The 22998-nt window shown below is 43.1% G+C and overlaps 2 protein-coding genes and 1 long non-coding RNA gene across 4 annotated transcripts in view; 2 read left to right on the top strand and 1 right to left on the bottom strand.

The window, feature by feature from the left end:
* The first annotated feature begins 407 nt into the window (after positions 1 to 407).
* Positions 408 to 10621, top strand: vegfab (vascular endothelial growth factor Ab). 2 transcript variants are annotated; one of them, XM_037244752.1, is made up of 8 exons: positions 408 to 1101; positions 2445 to 2487; positions 3894 to 4090; positions 4404 to 4480; positions 5652 to 5684; positions 7747 to 7821; positions 9030 to 9161; positions 9252 to 10621. In XM_037244752.1, the coding sequence occupies exons 1-8, from the start codon at positions 1048 to 1050 to the stop codon at positions 9271 to 9273; spliced, it is 633 nt and encodes a 210-aa protein (XP_037100647.1). In that variant the 5' UTR covers positions 408 to 1047; the 3' UTR covers positions 9274 to 10621. The 2 variants fall into 2 exon arrangements, with proteins under 2 accessions (XP_037100647.1, XP_037100649.1); XM_037244754.1 differs by lacking the exon at positions 7747 to 7821 and having other exon boundaries at positions 411 to 1101.
* Positions 10622 to 14388: 3767 nt separating this feature from the next.
* Positions 14389 to 22592, top strand: LOC119118046. Its single transcript, XR_005096641.1, has 3 exons — positions 14389 to 14711; positions 15117 to 15119; positions 21271 to 22592. It is a non-coding gene; the product is annotated as an uncharacterized LOC119118046 (long non-coding RNA).
* Positions 17270 to 22998, bottom strand: part of igf2r (insulin-like growth factor 2 receptor) — a 38199-nt gene continuing 32470 nt past the window's right edge. The window contains exon 52 of the mRNA XM_037244743.1: positions 17270 to 17318. The gene's annotated coding sequence lies outside the window, so the exon portion shown is untranslated. The remainder of the gene's footprint in view (positions 17319 to 22998) is intronic.

Here is a 22998-nt window from a genome sequence, read left to right as displayed (position 1 = left end):
TATTATTTTCAACTTAGTGTAAAATCTGGTTGTAGTTCTACGGATGGGAGGCAACCCCTGCGTGTAAAATTGAAATGCCCGAGTAGTGAGACTTGAGGGATGCCATCATTTTTTTAATTCTGTAAGGGCTGGAATGGAATGGATGATAAGCTTGCACGGAGCAAATTAAACAAGTCAAGGTACCACAGGATAGCTCAATAGTATTGATCCGGAAAATGTAGACAGGTGGTTTTTTTGTCACCTGCATGCTACATTCCTCTCGATGTGCGCATTTATCATTCACGTCACTAAAAGCACAATCACAAGGGTCGACGCTCAATGAGGGGCTCAACGCAAGATTTGAACAAGCCACGCCCCACCGTGCGTGCACCAATCATGGCCGGCCCGCTTCGCACTCACACACACGCACCCACGCAGATGCACGCACAGGCACTGTGGAGTGCAGCTGGAGCTCAAGAGCTGGACGCGTCCCGATTTCCTGGATGATCATCTGACTCCGCTTTGGTGCGCGCAAAAGGAAACGCCAGATCGGAGCGGACGCGGCCTGCCTTCCTCACGTCACTTGGGTTCGACTTGAAGGAGGCACGGGAGAGCGGTGCGAACGGCGGGCTGACTGCCACTGGCGCAACAAGCATGGGATTATTATTCAGTGCGTAATGTTGCCACTCGGTCACTGCGGGAAAGCGCACTGCCGCGGGACCATGTGAGACGTCCCGGATCGAGCCTCTCTGTGTTTGTGTGTAATGTGTGGATAGTAACCTCCACCCCCCACTCCACCGTGGCCCCCGAACCCCCTCCCCCCGCCCCTGAGGATCGCTCGACAGAAGAGTTTGGGGCGCAAAGAGGATTTTTTTTTTTTTTTTTTTAAATTTGTGCGCCGCCACCGACATGGACGCGGCACCCACGGACCGACCAGGACCCCCGTTTTAACAGCCTTGCTTGTAAATGCTAACTTGATGGACGTGAAGCCTTCCTCCCTCCACCGACCGCACCGCCAGCACCGCCGCGGATTCTAACACCTCGCCCGGATTTGGATTTGACAACACCATGAACTTTATTGACAGTTTGACACTATTATTTCTGACGCTGTCGGCTGTCAAGGTGAGTACACTGTGGGTCAAAAAATGGGAAAAAGAAAAAAGGAAACGCGTCACTTGACCTTGCAGGGTCATTGTTGGCCCTTTAACAAATTGCCAACATATGAAGCATTGCTTCTGAATAATTTAGGGACTTTTAATATATTATCATTTATGTTTAGGGATATAATTTTTATTAAATTAAACAAAAATATACAATAAATGTAATAAAAATAGCAACCTATGCTGCTCTCTCATTTCGTTTTTGACATAGTGATATTTATTTTTATTTGTCACATGTCCCTTTTTCCCACCTAATATAATTCAGGAGTTGTCAATTAAATCGTTTTTCTATGTATGTATGTATTATTATAATGTAAAATAAATCTATTATATCAAGCCTCGTTTAATAGTCACTGAAATTTGAGATATATATTTTTTTCTAATTAAATAATTTCTTAAAGTTTTAACATTTTTGAAAATTACTTTGGGAAGAAAAAAAAAAAATGTCTGAACTCAATGAACTTTGCCAGCTGTACTGGCTGGTCATAGGTCAGAAGTGTGAGACATTCAATCAAAGACAGAAAATGGGAAAAAACAATTCTATACAATAAGAACACTTCTTTTAAAATATAAATGACCATGTGATATAATTAAGGCCCTTTAACCACATCCGCACCCCAAAATTGCAAAGGGGCATCCTGCCCTTGCCTAGCTTGACACTCTTCCCAATGTTTTGAGTGAGTGGGTTGGTGGGTGGTTATTTGAGGGGGGGGCTCTCCCAGCCAGACCCCTACTCTCTCCCTGCCTCACGCCACCCGGAAGGGGCGGGCTCTACATCCCCTCAACAGGAATGACTTTTTTTTTTTTTTTCATTAAGTCCAATTGGGGTTGAATGGTGCCGTCTCACGCAACATGAGCGAGGTATTGCAAACTCATGGAAACTTGCCAGTAATCCTTTTGTGTGGTGCCACTGCACAGACACACGCGCATGCACATGCACACACATGCAGCAAAGCAGTGAAAGGGGGTGACGGTGAGGTGGCTGGTTGACATTCTTACCAGCTTTTAATGGGAACAAATGCAGCCAGAAGTCCATAAAGGTTACGAAATCGACGCAACTGCCGCGCACACGGGGTTATAAAGAATTTGCCACATTCAGTGCCAAGATGAGGTCACATTGCCCCTATGTGCTGTGTCAATCATTACTGTCCAAAGATTAGATTTACTACTGTAATACATCAATTTCTTTTTTTTTTTTTTTTGCCCTTTAAGGGGTTCAACCACCAAATGTGAATAGATGTTACGCAATAAGGCCTTGCACAACTCACTTTTGCTCCCATTTATTTATTTTTTATTTTTTTGCAGAGTGCCCAATTACCGAGGGAAACGCAAAGAGGTCCACATGACGGTAGGTGTCCTATAGGACAGGCTGGGAAATGTCAATGCGTGTTTTGGGGGAATGTGTGAGACTGTGAATGAGAGATAGCGAGACTGAGAGTTTGTGAAAGTGTGTGATAGTGCACGTGAGTGATTGTGCCAGTGTATCAAGTGAGCGAATGTGAGTGTGTGCGTGTGTGAGAGTTCATGTGTTTGTATGAGAGAATAGATGTGTGTGTGTGAGAGGCCTATATGTGATGTCTCACCTTGACACGGTACAGGCACACTCTCGCCCCCCGGTGGCCACCTTCTCCCCCTGACTCAAAGGCCTATAATAGAGACATTTGAACGTTTTTTTTTCCCCCACATTTTTTTCATGTCTGAGGTTAGGCGGAGGGAAATCTTACAGTGACCAGACTCACTTTTATAGAAAGGAATGTAATGTCATCCTTTTTTCCCCCGCTTTCACAATCCCAGCATTGCTCAATCCGATTTTGGAAGAGTCAGTTGGGGGGGGAGCTTCTAGTTATTCGTCAGGCATCGGCGTCGTGTTTGTATTGGCGGTCTCGAAGCTTGTTTTCCGCTCACTTGTTCTCAAATTGATAGCTTGGAAGCTGCAAGTCCAAAATGTGTGTCTCGGGACGAGCTGAGCGTTTGGTCTGCCGTTGATAGATTTACATATGGGCAAAAGTGTTGATGTGAACCTCTTACTCAAGTCATTCATTAATTGGCGTGACTGCAATGGCCACTGATTACACCCGTAAGCTGCCTATCTTTTTTTTTTGTCTAGTTGGATGAGTTTTCCGTACTTCAGACAAGCAGAGCCAGTAGGCCGTCTTTCAGGTTGAACATGAAATTCTGAATCGTTCCCACAACACGCAGTCCAAAATCCCCATCAAGCCTTCCCACAAGAGTGGAAGCTGTTATAACCATCCGGGAAGTCCACAGTTTTGCTTTCCGAAAGTTTAACAGCTACCTGTCTCAATAATTTTGTCTGTATGTAAATACTGAGATGCGGCAACCTGGGAATAACCAGTCTTGTGCCAGGTGATTATCCAAAACGCAGGGGGCAATTATGTAATAATTATTCTTCATTTTTATGGCGGTCATAACCAGTTCTAACTGCGATTTGGCCTTTATTAAAACGAGACGTTCGACAGCCCTGATAAAAGCTTGATAGCGTTTGTTATTGATGCTTTTGTTTGAAGTCACTCGGTGTTTCCTAACTTCTATTAAGCTAAGGCCCAAAGTTTTAGTACACAAAATCTCAGCACACCACTAAACCAAAATGTCTCAAAACAGTCTGTCCACTATATTTATATACTGAAAACATAAGAATTGATCGTAATTATATCGCATGAACGGCAACAGGTGTACATAGCTAGCTAGCTAGCTAAGTTTTCAAAAGTACTGAATTTGCCAATTTCCCTTCCACAGTGATCCCCTTGATGGAGGTGTACAACAAGAGCTTGTGTAAGCCTCGGGAGCTGCTGGTGGAGATCCTGCAGGAGTACCCCGAGGAGGTGGAGCACATCTTCATCCCATCGTGCGTGGTGTTGACGCGCTGCGCCGGCTGCTGCAACGACGAGACGCTGCAGTGCATGCCCACGTCCAGCTATAACGTGACCATGGAGGTCAGACAACTCACTCACTGGTTATCCTTTGGGGAGCCATTTTGATTTTGGGAGTGGGAGCGGACTCTGGTAGTTTTGTAGATCACTGTGCTTGAATCATCATTTTAGTCTTGGCACGAGGAGCCGCTTTGCATGTGGTTTTTCAACAAGGCAATTATCGTCTCGACAATTTGTTGACAACAGCCCATAAAGTATCTCCAGCGTGTTTCTGGATCTATTTTGGATCCTTTTGGATTAAACAACAAATGACCATAAGTAGCTTTTGCAACTTTTCTCCGCTGACTAACTAACCCTTGTGTATTTTTCTTCACAGATCAAAAGAATAAAAACCCAAAGACAACAAAATGATATCTTCATGAGTTTTACGGAACACAGCGCGTGCGAGTGTAGGTAAGAAACAATCCACGCACACACAATAAATGTGAATGTCTTGGGGGGGGGACATCCAAAAGAAATGTCAAATCCTCTTTTGCCTGCTGTGGACAATTTTGACAGGTCTGCTAGATTTCTATCTTCTTATCGTCTGCTTCCTCCTCTTGGCTGGCGATAAAAAAGCCGGCTTCAGGTTGAAGCATATCCCGGTAGACATGTGCGCCAGCTTATCGTCATTCCATCGCACGCAGACGCATTAGTGCAGCTGCTGGCCAAATTCTCCGCGTTCCTTCTGCTTCTTCACGTTTGGTGTTAAATATGGTTTTGCCGTCTCGTTATCTTCCAAGGCGAGGAAACGATTCAGTCGGAAGTCTCCTTTCCAACCATTGAAGTCTTTTCCAGAGTTTTCAAGCAGCTGTGAGATACGTTTTCACCTCCTCCAGAGAGGCTTGTCCTCTGAGTCGGTCAAATTATCCAATTTCCCTCCAATGCTTTGAAACTTATGTACTGCAAATGATGGATCTCTCTATCTGTGCTAGCGATGTATCGTGAAACAATTCAAAGCTTTTCCACTAGATGGCAAAAAGAACATAATTAAGCTGTGCTAGGTTTTTGCGGCATTTTTGTTTGGTGGGGTGACATGAGATTATTTTTTATTTAAAATCGAAGTTCAGTAAAGGTAGCAAAACAGCGCTCTTCGCTACAATTACAAAAGTATTGGGACAGGTTGCCATTAAACGCACCATTGCTATTTATTTCTACTTTTACCCTTGAGGGCCACCATACTTGTCGTCTGGCAATAAGGAAGTTAGCCAAACACAGACCTCGTAGTTGGCTTGACCAACAACTTGAACAACATTCATGAAAACATGGTGATGAAATGCAATTTCTGCCCCCGAAAAAAAGTTTCAAAATGTCTGCGCAGTGCGTGACCCCGCAGAATGAAACGGCACCTTTCCTCATACTTTTGCCCAGCGAGAGATTGCACCACAAAGCATTATCAGCAAGAGGCGCTCAGAGCTGCTATTGTGTGCGTACGCATCCGTGAAACAACACTCAAGCACCCCGGTGCCCCGTCACTTGTGAAGTCGGGGTCATTTAAAAGTGAAAGCGAGTTGGGCAAAGTTTAGGGAGGTTGACCATGCGCAGATGTAACTAATAACACATTTTGTTGTGTGCCTGCTTTCAGGTTAAAGAAAGAAGTGAAAGAGCTGCGAGAAAAGTGAGTACTACAGAGCATCTTGTGAAGCTTAATGTTTGAGTTGAATGGCCAACAGAGATCCGATCTCGTTGCGGCAAACAAAAGTCGGCCTCTCTCTCTCGGGGGCAGCCATTTTGACTCGTTGTCCCTCCAGCCTACAAAGTGGAACACGAGCCGTACAGTAATTTTTTCAATGCTGGTTGACTTGCAGGCTTGTCAAACCTTAAACTGTACAGTAAGCGAATTTTAAACTGAAAAATAACTGTAATTATTAATAATTTTATTTTCAAATGGATGGGAGAAGCTATAAATGTTCTGAACTCCTGTTTTGAATGCCATTGGGGTATTGAGCAGAATTATTGCGGTTCTCTCTCAGCAGCGCCTCTGAAGGTGCTACAAGGTACTGCATTCCTTTTCGCCTCAAAAGCTTCAAGACACGATTAATCGATTATCGGTGCGTTATCCATCTTGTTGTTACCATTAACAAAAGCCTACATTGCTGAGCCGTGCAGGTGGCTTACGTCACACCTCCGGTAAATAAGTGACTCTTAACGAGTTTGTTGCCCTCACCATGCCTGACCTTGATGCCTTTGCTCCGCCTGGCCGTATCTCCTATTTACATTCTTGCCCTCCTTTACATCCATTTAACTCCTGCTACTCAGATGTCTACTCGCCATGATATAGATAGCGGCGTCTTTTTGAAGAGCCGCCTCGCTTTATGACGTTTGCGTAAGTCGCTCCGCTGGCACCAGAAGCCGCTAAAACCCGTTAAAACGACTCCCTGAGCGCTTGTTAAAAATCGGTGGCGGTTGCATTTGTTTGCGCTTTAGACAAGGCCAGTTGTCGTATAGTGTCGAGGGGCCTCCTCTTTAACCTCCTCTTGATTGTTTACGAGTTGTCCCGCAGTGGCCTGCGGTCGACAAAGACGACGCACTGGCGGTCATTCAACTTTTCGTTTTGTTTTTTTAGTAGTGTGACTCAAGTCATCAATGTGAGAGGTCGGGAGGAGCGGCTAAGCACTGGGTGCCAAAATATACCGGATTTCGTAATTAGTCAAAACAAGACCATCGGCTCTGTCATATCATAACAAATTTTTCCGCCAAGGAAGAAAAACGTTCATGTAAACACACGGCAAAGGACAGATTTAGGAGCAGAATGATAAATCTACCGCGGTATGTTGTACAATTTAATCTTTTAGACTTTAAAGGCAGCCTTCCAAGAAATGTATTGACGGATATTTATCATCGTGGAATGATGGTAGCGAGTTGTAAGCGACGTATTTTCTATTAGCATTACATTAAAATCAACATAGTTCAGTTTAACAGTCACATTTAGTGCAGCAAAAATCAAGGATTGTGTGTTGCTGGATTCTGTGTACAAATAGCTGTGGTCTGATGTGCAAATGATGCTAGTTTGTTGCATTTTTGTATTTCTCCTGATTGTGGGCTATTCCCAGAGGCAGAAATCTTGCATGTTAAAATCAAATTCCTCAGAAGTTTCATTAAAGGGTCTTTACATGCTTGGGAGTAAAATGCCCAGTCAGCAAAAGGCGCACATGTAAAGCCCCAGGTGCATCCTTTGTAAGCCTCTAATCCTTTATGAGCTTGTTCCCATTGTGTTGCGCTTTGAATCAATAACAATGTTAAGACTTGAGTTGACTGATGTGGTCCGGACGAAATTTATTATTTTTCATCCATGTGGGGAGTTTTATGTATTTATTTACTGTTTTATAAAACAAAACAGTAAATGGCTCGCACGCTCATCTTTGCACGGAACATTTTAGGTCCACGACGTTCTATTATTGATGTGGGAAACAGCCGACGGGAGGTTGCATTCTTTGCGCGCATTTCAGAATCTTTACCAGTGACATCGTTTATTCGAATTCCCACAAAACAAAATAGCTTTACTGGGGAAAATGACGCCTGTACTTTTTCAGTGCTTTTCAAACATTCAGTTCAACCGTAACCTAAAAATAAATATCGCCGCTTTGACGATTTTTTTTTTTTTTTTAGTAAAACGGCGCTCCACTCTCTCCCTCACTCTCAGACTCTCTCTCTCTGCGTTGTTGTGCTCTCTCTTGCAGACAATCCCGGCGAGGCCCAGCTAAATGCCAAAAACGAAAGCGAAAGAAAAACCGAGACTTAACAATTGGCGATTCGTATGTCAGCTCCGCCTTCTCCGCCTACCTGCACCTGAGTGTCGTGCTTCTCGTAATTAAGATGGCTTGGGAAGAGCTCCTTTGTCCTTTTTAATGTACTACACCCGCACCCCGTCCGTTAGCATGTCGCTAACGCGCCCGTCACGCTAGCACCCCGTCATCTCACGCCTCTCCGTGTCTTGCTAACATTGTCAGACGCTGCTAACCGCTAACTTAATCCATCTCACCCATCAAGACTAATCAATCGTCGTAAAGGCTCAAACGGTTTTCCGTACGCCGCGCCCAACTGCTACAATCATGAAAGAAAAGTAAAAGGTACATTTTCTTCGGAAGGTCTCAACTTCAGATGGGCGATAACGGACGAGCAGGAATAAACGCATTGGCTGTTGTCGTTGCCGCGCCGCTATCAGCGGGATCGTAATCAGCGTGTTTAGTCTGTGTCGCTTTGCTGTGTCTCGTCTCTGTCTCCGTTGCCCTTTATGTGCTTTTCATCTTTTTTTAGGTGCCCCCTCGCACAATGCTGGTACTTTTGTTATGTCACGAGATATGAGTGATGGCTATCTGTTGCTTTCTTTCCACTCTGCTAGGGGCAATTTGTAATCGAAAGCGATTGTGTATCAAACACTGCTTTTGAGTCGCCGAGCAAGCGCTTGTCTCGCAACAATTCTGCCGCCATTTTGTGTCTCAAGTGCAATTGTTGGTTAGTCGTTGCTATGTGAAGCAATGGAGTAGCTGAGTCCTTCCATCTTTTTGACAATAAAATAAAATGTCCTAACGCTGCAAAAAGCAGATTCTCGACTCTTCTTCACATTAGGTTTTATTTTTTATTTATATTTTTCATCATTAATAACATAATATATTGGAATGGCTATCTGGCATTTGAACTAATTTCCGTGGGGGAAAACTGATTTGCTATGCAAGTGAATTGAGTTACAAGCTCGGTCACTGAATGTCGCACTAACGTAAGACATGTGAAAGATGAAGGTTTCAAGGGGGCGTGAAGGCGACCCACGTGCGTTTTTTGCCAGTGTGCAATACAAGCCAGACTGTCACATGCCACGCAAACACTTGGAAGGGCAAACTGGGCCGTATGACCCGAGGGAGGGTGACCGTTTTCACGCTGCGGTAATTCAGCACTCTTGATAATCCTCATCAGTCTCTTCTTCCTTTCCCCGGATCTGTCTGTCTGTCTGTCTGTCTCACTCTAGTATTTGCAAGCCCTGCTCTGAAAGGAGGAAGCATTTATTCGTGCAGGATCCGCAAACCTGCCGCTGCTCCTGCAAACACACGGACGAGTTTTGTAAAGAACGCCAACTAGAGCTCAACGAGAGGACCTGCAGGTGAGAGTGACTTGGAGCCAAGTTTTTGATCCATTTTTTTGCTAAGCTAAAGATTTGTAAAAAAAAATCTGATTCCTACCTTTTGTCCAGATGTGACAAGCCTAGAAGATGAGCGAGGAGAAGCGCCGCGCACATTAAAGATGAAGGAATACTCCGTTCTATTATTAGAACGTAATGCAACGGATATTTCGCAGCACAGCACTTTGACATTGTTTTCTGTGGAAAGCATTCTGCTCTGGACTGACAGAGAAGGACGGACAGTTGGCTCCCACGGTATATCTACAGTATGTGTATGCGTTGTGTGTGTGAGTGAGTATGTAGACCAGCATACTACACAACTGTTTGCTGCTACAAAAAAAAAATCATAATCAACTAAACAAACGCATCATTTGACGGAAGTGCCTTCTAACTGACTTCACTTTCACTGGATGCGAGTCTACTGTGCCGGTACGCAAATCGCTCGGAGATTTAAGATGACGACGACAAGGATGAGGAGGGAGAGGAGCGTTCTGGCACGGATTCACACGTGGATGTCTGCTTTTACTGCTTCTTCCAGAAGATGGGTGCTTTTTCCTCCGAGGACATTTTCAGCACACGATTACGAGTGCCTTTAAAGGGATACTGCAAGCCGACGTGCTATTATAGCTGGCGTGAAAGAAAACCACTGAATGAAAACTCTACTGTAGTTTGATTCCATCGGGAAAACCAGTGCCTCGCTTCAAAAAAAAACAAAAAGACTGAGAAAAGTGCTTTATAAATTATTCGTTCCTTTGTTCCAGGAAAAGGGGGATTTAACGCAGTAGTGCTTTGATTACACGTCCTCTCTGAACTTGTATATAGCTAATATTATCCCGTCATAGTCCATTCTAGATAATTTATAATGTCATAGAGTATTTTTCAGTATTCATTTTATTGCCCATATTTAATGCGCTCTATTTATATATGCAGTGTTGTGTCCCACCTCTCCCTACCACTGTCCAATTTTTGGCATGGATTCGCTGTGCTTTAATTTTATATTTTTACATATATAGCTAAAATGAAATTACACCAACCAAAAAAAAGGATCAGATATTTACTAACATTCCCTAAATGCTTCCTTTGTAGCGAGGAGGACACCTGAATTATTAGGCGGACGTTCGCAAAGCGTGTGTTGTTCTTTTAACATTTGTATAGATGTGTATGTAAGGACGTGTGTGTTTTGTTTGTCGTGCAACACGCAATTACAGAAAAAAATACTGCTATCAACACCACTAGACTACCAACAACGACACAAAAATATATACAAAAAAATACAGCAACCTCTACCATCAGTCTCAGAAACCCGATTTATTAGCTCCTCCTCCTTTTTTGTTGTTGATGCTGTTCCATCACTAATAACCTGTTTTTATGTGTCCATGTAAAACAGTAAAGCATATTTATTTTCAAATTATATTGTTTTTATATAAAATACTGAAAAGATTCTTGTGTTCTGTTCTCATTTTCTTCCAAAGCCTAAGACTTAAATATGTGATAACGCCATCGACTCATTAGCTGAAGTCAAGCTATCATGATTTTTAAAAAAATTAATAAATAAAAAAGACGGAATGGCTAGAGGTCTTAAGAAGAGATTTGGGAGTGTCTATTGAAGACATTTCGGTACTCTCGTCCCCCTCGTGATTACCAAGTGCCAAGCCAAGGCGGGAATAAGGGATTGTCTACGCCAGGACCGACGTTGCAGCGAGAGCAGCTGTCGCTCATGACGCGCCAATAGCATCTGGTCTCTTGTGTCGAACGTCTTACGCAAGAACATCGGATGAGCGGGTCATGTGAAAAGTGTGAGTCATTAATGCAATTTAGAATCATTACTCTTTAACTAGCCTCCCTTGGGAAGTTCACAAGGTTCAAAGGCTTAAATATAGCATTGATAATAAAAGGACAAATTGACGTCGACATCAAAAGCTTTTTTTTTTTTTATAAATAAATTGCTCGCACAAAACCATAATGGCGGGTTAACAAATGTGCGACAAACCGGCAGGCTTTTTAGTCAACTGGCTGCTAGATGAAACGTATATCCCAAAAAGACAAAGCAATGATCACATTAAGACTAAAAAAAAAAAAAAATGGAAGGTATTCAGACTGTGGTGTTGCTTGTCCTTTTTCTTTTTTTTTTTTTTTTTTTTTAAGTAGTAGTTATCCCTGCAGGATTAGCAACTTGGTCAGTAACACTTTAGCAGTAGCTGATCTGCGGGCCCCATGGCACCAATCTAAGCCCCCTGAAAGTGCTTTAAGTGGACCTTTAGTGATCTTTGGCCATGTTTGTTTTAAAAGCGGTTCCCTCCGAGCCCTGTTGCCCCGCTGCTTCCTGGCCGCATTAGCTGCCCTCGCTTTACGTGCATACTTCCATATATAAAGCGCGCCATATAATCCCGGTAAATTCTGGGGGCCCTCTTGGTCTCAGAGTACAACTCCCAAAAGAATGCGGTAAACATTTAATCGGTGATTTAACGGGAGCTCGGGGCGCAGGGTGCAAGCTAGCTCCTGTCTTAGCTAAATTGTGCTTGTTTCGTGTCAGTCTGGCAGATTTAAAACGTTAACCTAAGAGGGTTTGTTATTCAGGGAGCTGCCAAATACGATTCAAATACAAAATACTAATAATTTAGCTAATACAGAAAGAGAGCTCAGATTTATTTGTTGTCTTATTGAGACCCGTCAATATTATCAAGCGTGACCTTTTGACCTTTTAGCTCGTAACACTAGAAACCATGGCGACTGGCGAGACTAATAGTCAAGACTGGAGGCGGTAAACGTGCTTCCCGGCAGGTAAATGAGCGCACTCTGTGGATATAAAAGGACTCTAATCACGACTTGGCACCGTGCTCGGCCCACAGGCGTGTCCGCGGCGTGGTCAGGTATAATATGTGCTGGCTCACACGTAGTGTGCCTTTAACCTATATTTCCCCGTTGTTTGTGACCGACACTGACACGGGAAAAGGCCCCCGTTGGGTCATGAGGCGGAGGAGGGCGACGGGGACAAAAGGATCAGTGTGAGCAGGTGGGAAAAGAGACTAATTGAGATTAAGCAGGGAAAGGAGAAGGGAAGAAAGTTTGCTTTGTGTTTGCAACTGAGCCCCCACACACAGAATTGTTAAGCACTTTCTGTTCCACAATTTTAATATAAAAAAACATCCTACCGGATATTTCCGGGTCTTCGACTGAGTAGGTGAAAGGCGGGGTACGTATTGGATTCCTTCTCTATTTCCAAACAAATGGCTCCTCCTCCTTTGCCACAAATTGGAATATTCCATGAATCACATCATGACGAATGAATTGATTTTCTGGAATACAAAAGTGACAAAAATAAAAAAACATGCATGTGGCTGGCATTGGGTCCAGAAATGTGAAATAAAAGTTACAATTGAGCAAGAATCAGATGTCCAAATTGTCTTTCAAGCTTTTGGAAAGCAGAGCATTAATTTATTCATCTCCCCTCTTGGTAGCCACCGTCTCCGTTTATTAGCCACAAGCTCGGCTTTGTTCAAATTATATAAATAAATAACTACAAGAGCTCGGGGGGGGGGGGGGGGGGAACATCTTTGGCGGCGATGTCAAATTCCTGATGCGCCACAATTCGCTTTGTTCTCAAAACGGAGTTGATGAATGTGCGGCGGAAGTTTCAATATTATGATCACTGTTCGTTCCCTCGTTAAACAATGAGTTTTTTTTTTTTTTTTTTACATTATCATCACTGTTCGTTCCCTCGTTGGACACTGTGTTAAATTCGTTTTTTTTTTTGTATATGGTGTAAATCATTACGCTCGCTCCTCTTCTTTCCTACTTGCACATTTGGACTAAAAAAAACCTTCTCATGTTTGCCTGCTTTGCTCTTTTCTATGCATTCGACAATAAATAACACATTGCTTGACTTCCATTTGAACGCACCACCTGGTTCCATACGACAGACCCCTTCTCAGCGTAAACACAGCTAAATCTTAACTTCTTCCCAGGCTGCTTTATGGAGGCATTAAATTGATCCATGGCATCATATGTCGGTTATCCTCCACATTTCCAGGTGACACTGACCAGATTTGTTTTGTTTAGCTCGACGGTGTCTTGTCTGGTGTTACGGTCACATCAGACGAGTTCTACGCTTTTTAAGTCAAAGATGATTTTGTCCTCGCTGCTATCTCCCGTGCGATTAGCTTCCCGCAAGCTGTTTGGTTTCCCTTACAAATGAACACAATTAACTTTGACCAACATTCCGCTGACAATAAACACAACAATGCTCGCTTGACCTTTTTGCTTCCTTTCTCTCGTGACTCCAAAAATGTCACCAAGTTTCCATCTTGTGTTCTCTAGGGCATCACGCATGACCTGGTCGCATGAAATGTCATGTTGTGATCACACAGTATATTGCCTGTACATTAGGACGATAATCTCAAACTATACTAAGTAGATTAAATGTAATCTCTTTCCAGTGCTACAGTGGAGGATTTTCATTTGTGGATGGCAAACTGCAGACAAATCCCAAGAGGAAACTGAGACCCACCGAGCCGACCCGACCCCTCCCCACCCTCGAAACGACGCAAACCATGGCAAAGGTACAAGGGTAGTGTCACAAAGTCAAGTGTCGCGTCACACACTGAAGAACCATGCGCAACTGTTTGCTCACACTGTGTGCAAAGTGTGTGGCAATATCGGGCAAACGCTTACATCACAAAGTGTACTTCATGCTAACCTGGCGCGGTCAATAGCACATTCCCCTTTTGTATAAAGTCGTTGGGGGGGGGGGGGGGGGGTTGCAGGCTTTTGGTTTGTCTGCCAAACTGAAGTTCAAGGACAAACAGATAACAAGACACACGCGCACACACACTAGCTACGCATGCAGGTTTCCAAGACTAAATCATTCATCAAATTCATGGAAGGTGTCAGGAAGGAATTAGCTTGTGAATCATGTGCTCTGTCCAGCTTTTGGGGAAAAATGTAATAACAACAACAAAAAATAACAATAATAATAACAATAAAAACAGTAGCAACAACAACAATAACAATAATAATAGATTTAATTGGTTGTATAATTTCACGTTTGATGTGAAGCTTAGATCTAAATGAATGTCTAGAAGTGTGCTCTCTATCAACAATCACGAGGAACCTAATGGGATTTCTCTCCTTGCATGTATATAAACACTTTGGAATCAAGAGGAGATAAAAGGCCAATGAGCTGCACTTAACTCTTTCCACACCAAGGCACATAAAAGGGGCTTCAGTCGCAAGGGACACAAACTCATTGACATGTCCGGTGTCCCCCACCCACCACCACCACCGTCCGTCAAACCTCCCACGAGGCATCTCGATCTCCTTTTAGCCTCGCCTATCAGCAGGCCGAGTGCCGCTGTCACCAGATCCCCTCGAGCCCCTCGAGGTTCCACGGGAATGGCATGTGAACCCAATTGGCAGCTTAACGGACGCAGAGCACTACAAACGAGAGGCTCTCTGTGGTCATTTCGCCGACAACCTCCCCAAAGAACGTCCTCCTGCCTCGGAATGTTTGGTGTGGGTCGGACACCCCGCGAGGTAGCTAAATTTCAGACTGCTTTGATCACATTTATGATTTCATTCACAAAGTACAAGAATTGATCAATTTCATCCCATAAAAATTAAACTGATTGAAATTTTATGTCAGCTGGTATAAAAAAAAAAATTGCCAGCTAAACACAAATGACTATATTGGGTTAATGTAGTCATGTTATACAGATTTGGATTACTGGTTGACGTTAAATTTCCAGTCAATTTTATTATATTACATTACAATAGTCCTGCGACAGCATTATTAGGTGTTTGTAGCATTTTAAGACCGTTGGCAGACTTAAGGCAAGCGTCTCGACTCTCCGGTTCGCCTTCAAAACCCCGGCGTCTTCCCCCAGCTATAAACGCGTCTTGCCAGAGATAATGTCAACGGCGACGATCCGGTTTCAGAAGAAAGTGGCACAGCCCAAGTTTTTTGGAAGCGATCATGACCTCTGCTAACTCGGCAAGCTACGCTAGGGGGCACATGCGCCGAGCAAGTTGTCGGTCATTGTCACATTTACGACAGTCCTCGGTTTACAACGGTCCCGACGTGACGTTTTGAGGTCACCAAGCGCCTGCAATTTACTAGCTTGGCAGAAGACGGTACACTCAGTTACTGCCGTGTATACTGGCTTTTATATGATTGCTTTATATTTATGAGCTAGAGATGATTTTTATGTAAATATTTACTGCAATTATGACATTTCAACCGTGTTAGCAGAGTTTAAAGATAATGAATCCATTGTCGGAAATGGCCCACTGAAGATACTGGCGGTATTCCACAAAACTCTTCAATAGAGCCACATATTTTTACATTTTAACACACTGACTTGCCGTTACAAGTAGAAAACAGGTGGTGCTTCATATACATTCTGATGTTTATTTTCCCTAAACAATCAAATCACTACATTCACCTAAATGTTGGAGATGAATGCTCGAGAACATTTTTGTACTTGACAAGGCCAACTTGGTTTAGCTTCTTGTTAGCGGACATGATTAACTGCAGCTGCTAGTTTTTCTTTGCCAACATAAAAACTAATGTTTTCACAGCGCTCATTGGATTGACCAATACTCTAAACAATGGAAAAGTCCAAAGAACACTGTAAAGATCTAAGAGGAGATTTAAACATGCATAGCAGTTGTGGAAGTTTTTTGAAGAGATATCTTAACAACTCCAGATTTTTTATTAATAATTGAACATTTTATAATCAATCCAACCTGGAAAAAAAATTGTTCAAATTAAAAGCCCCAAGTCATGATAAAAATCATGTCTATGATGAGTTCCATATCCTAACCTCTCCCATAAGCTCTCACCTATCGGCATATTTCATTCATTGCGAGCGAGTTGGGGGATTCCTCGGCAACCGTGCACATCTTCAGTCATCTTTTTCCTGCGAGCGTGGCCAAGCACATAGCGACCGCATATACGTACATTGCGGTTTGCCGGTAATTGCGACCTAGCATTGTAAAGTGATGGAGCACAGTTGCCAGGGAAGGCTCGCTGGCTTTGGAGCCGTGACTAAATGGTATGTGTTTATTTACATTCTGCTGTGTCGTCGAAAATACCCACCAGTTGGCTTGGGCAGTAAAGTTTAGTGGTAGTCGTCATCATTGCGAGGTGGTCTTTCATCGTGCGACCACTTCAGATTGGCTCCGGTTTGGCTTTTAGTATTTAACCTGGAAAGAAACAAAGGCGCTCAGTGCCGTAACAGCGGTAGGGTTGAATTCTTGCATCATCTACTGAGGGATGATGCAAGATGACAAAATGCGTTGGAGAAACTCAAATTGTAGCTTCAACATTTGACTGGTCAACATTTGAGACTTGTGGTTCATTTGGCCGGCACTACTCAGTGACCTACACCGAGATAGCAGGAGATCTTATTTTTGCATTTTGATACTTCACTCAATATTGTTCATCAAGCTATATTTCAGTGCTTGGAAATATTTTGATGACGTGGCTATGGTTGGAAGCCAAGCAAGTGTCCTCTTAAGTCTCAAATTTGTGTGTATGTGTGCGTGTGTGTGAGACAGGTGGCTATAATGACCAAGTAAATATTTGACACTGGCTAACAGCAAGCCCTGCAATGTTAGTCATATTTTCCACAGGCAGGTATCGGAACAAAGCCCCGAAGGCTCATTTATGCTTTGGTACACTGCTCGGAGTCGAAAGAGAAAAAAGCTTTTCAGGCTCACAAACATCTCAGCATATTCTCAGATTCCGGTTTCAATGCTATGCACCTTTCAGTAATTTATGTGCTTTTAATACCCCTACATTTCAGGAATGACTACATCTTTTATTAGGGGTTTTTTCCCCTCTACGGTTGTCACGGGAATTATTTTATGACATTGGACAGGGTTGCCAAGACATGAAAAAAAAAAATCCCCTTTGTTAGCCACGAGTTAACATCGTCTTTTTTTCCCCACGTCCCATTCATGTCCTCATGTCATGAGACCTTGCGAAGTCTGCTGACTGACAGAGGGAAACTTGCAAGCCGGCGGTCCAGGAAACATTTTGTCTATCTTTTGAACTACCGCTGCTTTTATTCTTCACTGGAGAGAGAGCAAGAAAGAAAGAAAGAAGAGAGAGAGAGAAAGAGAGAGAGAGCGAGAGAGCGAGAAAGGTGGGGATCTTCTAAAACAGCATCCGCCCAAATTCTATTCCGAGATGGTTTACACATACGCATCACCGTATTGATTTTGACTATGATCACGTCCGAGGGGAAGTATAGAATAGAATAGATCTTTATTGTCATTGTCACACATGTACAACGAAATTTAAAAAGTGCCAACCGATCAGTGCAAAAAATAAAAAAATAAAATAAAAAATAAAATAAATTGAATACGTTTTTTTCCATGTATAATGCGCAAAATTTAACTAATTTATTGTCCTAAAATCTGGGGTGCGCATTATACATGGGTACAATTTTTTTTTTTTTTAAGAAAATCATGGTACAACAATTTTTGAAGAAAATCTTGTCACAGATGGTTCTTTACAACGTCACTTTCCTCTCTTTTCATTTTAACCTAACTGATCGCGGTGGTGCCTTTCTGGGCAGTCGGAGAAATCAACGCCAACAAAAAAAAGACATCCAGCCTAGTTAAGAAATCACCACAATTGTGAATAATAAATAAATAATTATTATATATATTATAGATATTATTATTATAATAATAAATAATTGTGATAAATAACTGGAACATCACTCAAATATTGGTGATCCCGTTGAGAGTCTCACATATTTCTTCGCTATCGAGTTTGCTACTGCATGCGCAGTGATACTGACCGGCAGAATAACATCCGGTTGTTCCCAAAGATGATCTTTTTTCTGAAATAATTTTACGTTTACGGACTTAAGTAACCCGGCCGGGTCATACCAAAGACTATAAAAATGGGACCCATTGCCTCCCTGCTTGGCACTCAGCATTAAGGGTTGGAATTGGGGGGTTAGATCACCAAATGATTCCCGAGCGCGGCGCCGCTGCTGCTCACTGCTCCCCTCTCCCCCAGGGGATGGATCAAAATCACACGGGGATGGGTCAAATGCAGAGGACAAATTTCACCACACCCAGATGCGTGTGTGACGATCATTGGGACTTTAAAAAAAAAAAAAAAAAAAAAAAAGTCAAAATTTGGGTGCATATTATACATGGGTACAGGCTTTTTTCCAGCATCGACATGCCATTTTTAGGGTGCGTATTATACATGGGGGCGCATTATACATGGAAAAAAACGGTAAAAAGATATATCGGTGCACAGTCATGATTAAAATCTTGTCCAATGGGATTGAACTCTGGACCGCTCAAGGACATTCCCAGAGTTGTCCTGCGGCCAATTATTTGATAGCCGTCTGTGCACGGTACCGAGAGTCGTTCTGTCTCAGCCCTCTGGAGCAGGATATCTCAGTACAATGATTCCAAAAATCTTGGCTGGTTCTAGGAAGAGTCTTGGTGGTTCCAAACTTCTTCCACTACTCCAGATCTTGCTACTTAGAACCAATCATGCCTCGGAGGTCTTCAGACATTTGCTTTGACTTCATGCTTGGTTTGTCTTGACAGGCACTGTCAATCGGGGCCTCCATGACATCTCCAAAAGACGCCTCGGGTCAAGAGTTGTGTTTGGGTGTACGTCCAGACATGCAACACCTTACTGCCCCCTAGTGGTCACTAACCCGATTAAAATGACCTTGTGGCGCTGAAAGAGGATTACAGACCGTGAAACGACTTGGTGTTATTTTCATTGACAAAATCGGATGTGGTTCTAATGTGATCCTATCCAACACACACGAGTACCACAGTACAATATCCTTTATAAGAAATAATCCGTTGTACTTTGAACTTATCCGGGGAAAGTAAAAGCGGTCGACTTAGCAAACGTCTGACTCACTGAAGGAGTACGTGGCCACAGTCACACACACCCCAGCGTCACAGCACTTCGTCGCCTTTGCGTCAGCGCTTTCCCTTCGCCACACACAAAGCCTAAACTGTGCTCGCCCAGGAATGAAACAGCAGCTGATCACGCGTCGGCTCCAAGACTCTGAGACGGATGGGGTGAATGAGCAAAAAAAAAAAAAAAAAGGTCCTGTGGTGTTTGCAGGTGGCTTTGGACACAAATGGACTTTATGAGCCATGTGCCATCATGCTAAGGCCTTAACGCAAGTCACACACACACACAAACTCACTCAGAGCTGCTCAATTAGACTAAACTGAGCCAAGTCCCCAGAGTTAATGTTTAGACGGACTCGGCCTACCAAGATATACGCCGACTGGGCTGAAGGTCGCTCTGGATGTCCTCTTTGATCTGTGTGTGTTTGCGTACTTGTTTCCTGAAGTTGTATGAACCTGAACAAAAATCTGTTTCCTCCAAATACAAACGAATAATAATTTTGGTTTTTAATTCTGATCAATAAAGGCATACAGTAAAGAAGGTTAGAAGTGCACATAGATACAAAGACGTTGAAATGTAATTGGACCAAAAAGTAAAAAATAAACATCGCCTGACAGTAAATGGAAGCTATGTAGCCTAAAGAAATTCTACGAAATGAATTGACTGTTGGGAATAATTATTGAAACAGTTCCATGGAACAACTATTTTTTAAATGTAGGTCAGTGCTTCTGCTCATGCTAAGGCCAGCAAAGAACGTCCAACACTGTGGGAATTGTATCGCAGTTGTTTCCAGGGAGTGTACACATTGTATTGACTCAAGTGAGGTCATCTGCTTGGCTGACGATTTTTGTCATTGTCTTGTATTGCATCGTGTTACACGGCTGACTTTTTAGAAATTCTAACGCCACTTTGGCGGGCTCAACGGGAGTGAGGGCGGACGAGTGAGGGACAGATTGACAGGCAAATGGCCGGGCAGTCAAACGTACCAACAAAGTGACGGAGACGTAAGAAAATCCAGCTGTGTCCAAAAGAGGCCGTCCAAATGCTGACAGGGCAAAAAATAGCACAACAAATCCCGCACGCAGATATTTGCAAGACCACATGAGAGGTTGTGAGAGGCATTGTTGACCGATCAAATCTCTCTATTTTTATTGGCCGCCACAGTCACATGACGGCTTTCTGCCAACTCGGCACAGGATCAGGCCTTCATTTCATTCCTTGGCTTAACCCAAAACATTCATGTATTGAAAGTCCAACACGATATTGTGTTGTGACAATACAGTAAAAACGGTTTCTGAACAAAAAGCAGAGAAAACAGGATTTTGATGAAAAGAAAATTTTGTGGCCTGCTGTGGGATTACAACCACAACAACAGAACAAAATAATTGTAAATTGTATTTAAATGGGCGAAAGTGATTTCATAAAACAGTAAACTGAGTCGTGCGCTTGGTAATGGAACAAATGACACCAGTTAGTGAAGGTATCACACTCGATACCAAAGATGTCCACCTGCTTCCCCTGAAAGCTTCCAAGCATTCCCCATGGGGTTGATTCAGGCCAAATCCCGCTGCCGAGTTGGCCGTGTGCAAGGCTCCGGCCGGCGGAATGGTTTTTGTGCCTCTGCCCAGAAAGGCTCCTGCTACCGACGTGGAAAACCTCTGCGCAACAATGACCACACACATGGGAGAACAGTTGTACAGAAAGTTGCTAATGTGTTGCTCCAGACTATGGATGCCAAGGAGAAACCACCAAAGCTTGGCAAATATTAGTCACGTTTCCACTGAGCACTACGTTTTGGTTTAGTTTTAGCTCATTACTTACTGTCGCTTAGTCATGCTGTCCGAGCTCCCACAAAGCATAGCTGATCATCCAAAAACTGAATTTCCATGATAAGACTCATCACAAAAATCCCATGTTAGTAGATTTTATTTTGGGTTTTGAACTATGGTTGGTGTTTCAAATGAGGGTTCCTGCACACATTTCCTCACTGGCACCAATCTATGGTGGCATTACACAAAAAAAGGCAAAGTCTCTTTGATGACACTGAGATGGTTCGAGTTGCTTGTTATCATAACAGAGTTACAAATCAGTGAGATCATGACAATGTCTCTGTCTCACTCTCTGTCTCACGCTCTGTCTCCCGCTCTGTCTCACTCTCCGTCTCCCTCTCCCTCCCTGAAGAGACAGTGTCTTGACTGTGACCCTCGCCGGCTGCCAGTTGGCAAGCAACATCCTGGCCAGGTGCCATGCGAACCCGACGCCTCAGGCAACGTGCAGCTCGCCTCGTTCGCTGCGGCAGAATGGAAAGCAAACGAGGCTCCTCCTACACGCCCATCTGCTCTACAACAGCGCCCGCCAGCGGCTGAATGGAAGCATTGATTCATTCGGAAAAAAAAGCTAAACGGACCCAAACACAAATACTGCCTGTTCACCATTTTGTAGTGCTATTTATACGTCTAAGGATTAAATAATCACTCGGTCTGGGACTTTTTACCCTAAGTACCACCTTAAAAAAATATTTAGTTTTCCAGTAAATATTAACAACTGTCAACAATTCTAATACTCATATCAAAAAAATAATTAATTTTACTGAATGCCTTCATTGATCAAACTATATGAAACTAACTGAGAAAAATATGTCCAGTCACTAATTATCTTTGCTGCCTTATAGTTAAACGAATCACTCTTTGTCATGTACCTTCTTATAAATTAGACCAAACACGGCAAAATTAGGCTTGAACTCTGGTCAGGTCATGTTAATATTGTAAGCAAAAGCCTGCCTGTGGCTTCATCAAAGTCGGATTGGCGGTGACCCGGCAAGGGGAAATTAGGGGAGATGGGGTGCTACTTAATCGAATCAGACCACATGAGTGGCGCACAACCATTGGAGAGTGCCTTCCACCGCAGCTGTGGGCCTCTACGTGAGCTTCTGCAGGAGCGCCAGCCAAAAAAATCCCTCCCTTGTACCATTCCGTCAGTTTTCTCCCCTTGTGTGCACCCACAAAAAGACTCTTGACTGTGCCCGCTCTTTTCAGTGAAATCTGTCCTCGCAACTTTCCCACGTTGCCATCCGCTAGTCACATTCAGACGCGTCAGCAGAACACAATATGTGAGACGTCAGATGTGACCTGATATTTTCATTTGCATACTGCCCAGTGATGGCAAGAAACTAAAGTGGGGTGGGACCCGATTACAAAGAGTAATCTAATTAATTAAAGGCTTTGTAATCAATAAGTATTGATTGATCATATACTTATCACATAAGTTATGTTAGAATTAATTTTAGTTAACGACTTATTCGACACAGACAGGGGGGTAAAAAAAAAAAAAAAAAAAAAAAAAAAAAAAAAGAGACTTACCAGTGTAAGGCTGGAAGTTACTTGGTTCAGGCCTCCTGGCATCCACACGAATGAGGGTCACGGACACATTGTAGCTTTGATGATATCTGAGTTGTTGGCAGTCAGTCATTGAATAAAGATGTATTCATTACTTGTGCCACAACATCCGTTGGTGTGCTTCATTGGACTCCTTTCTGCAGTTTTCACAAAGCCAAGTTTTTAAACAAGCCTTCCAGTTAAAAGGCTATTATCACAGAACATTTTACAAAGATTTTTAAAAAGAGAGACAAAATGTGCTCTTACCAGTGCAAGGCCACTCGAAGTGACTTGGTTGTGACCGTACGTCATAATGTGCTGGCCTCCTTAGTTTGGTTTTGGCGTCCACATGAATGAGTCGCGAACACGTCTTCGAATTCTTTCGGTTGGTGCGCTTAGTCAGTTTTCACAAAACTATGCTTTCAACAAGCCTTCCATTAGAAACTGATCTCTTAAATCGAGTCGAAGATACGCTGTCGAATATTATATTTCTATTTCTTTCCATTTCTTCTATCAATTTGTATTCCCTGACATG

The sequence above is a fragment of the Syngnathus acus genome, chromosome 24, assembly GCF_901709675.1.
Source record: "Syngnathus acus chromosome 24, fSynAcu1.2, whole genome shotgun sequence".
In the NCBI taxonomy this organism is placed as follows: Eukaryota; Metazoa; Chordata; class Actinopteri; order Syngnathiformes; family Syngnathidae; genus Syngnathus; species Syngnathus acus.
The sequence above is the reverse complement of the archived record's forward strand: the minus strand, read 5'-3'. Positions and strand labels throughout refer to the sequence as shown.

Coding starts and splice junctions, on each gene's coding strand:
- vegfab (XM_037244752.1), top strand. CDS start 1,048: ATGAACTTTATTGACAGTTTGACACTATTATTTCTGACGCTGTCGGCT. Junction 4,091..4,403: donor GCTATAACGTGACCATGGAG/GTCAGACAACTC, acceptor TTTTCTTCACAG/ATCAAAAGAATAAAAACCCA. Junction 7,822..9,029: donor GACTTAACAATTGGCGATTC/GTATGTCAGCTC, acceptor GTCTCACTCTAG/TATTTGCAAGCCCTGCTCTG.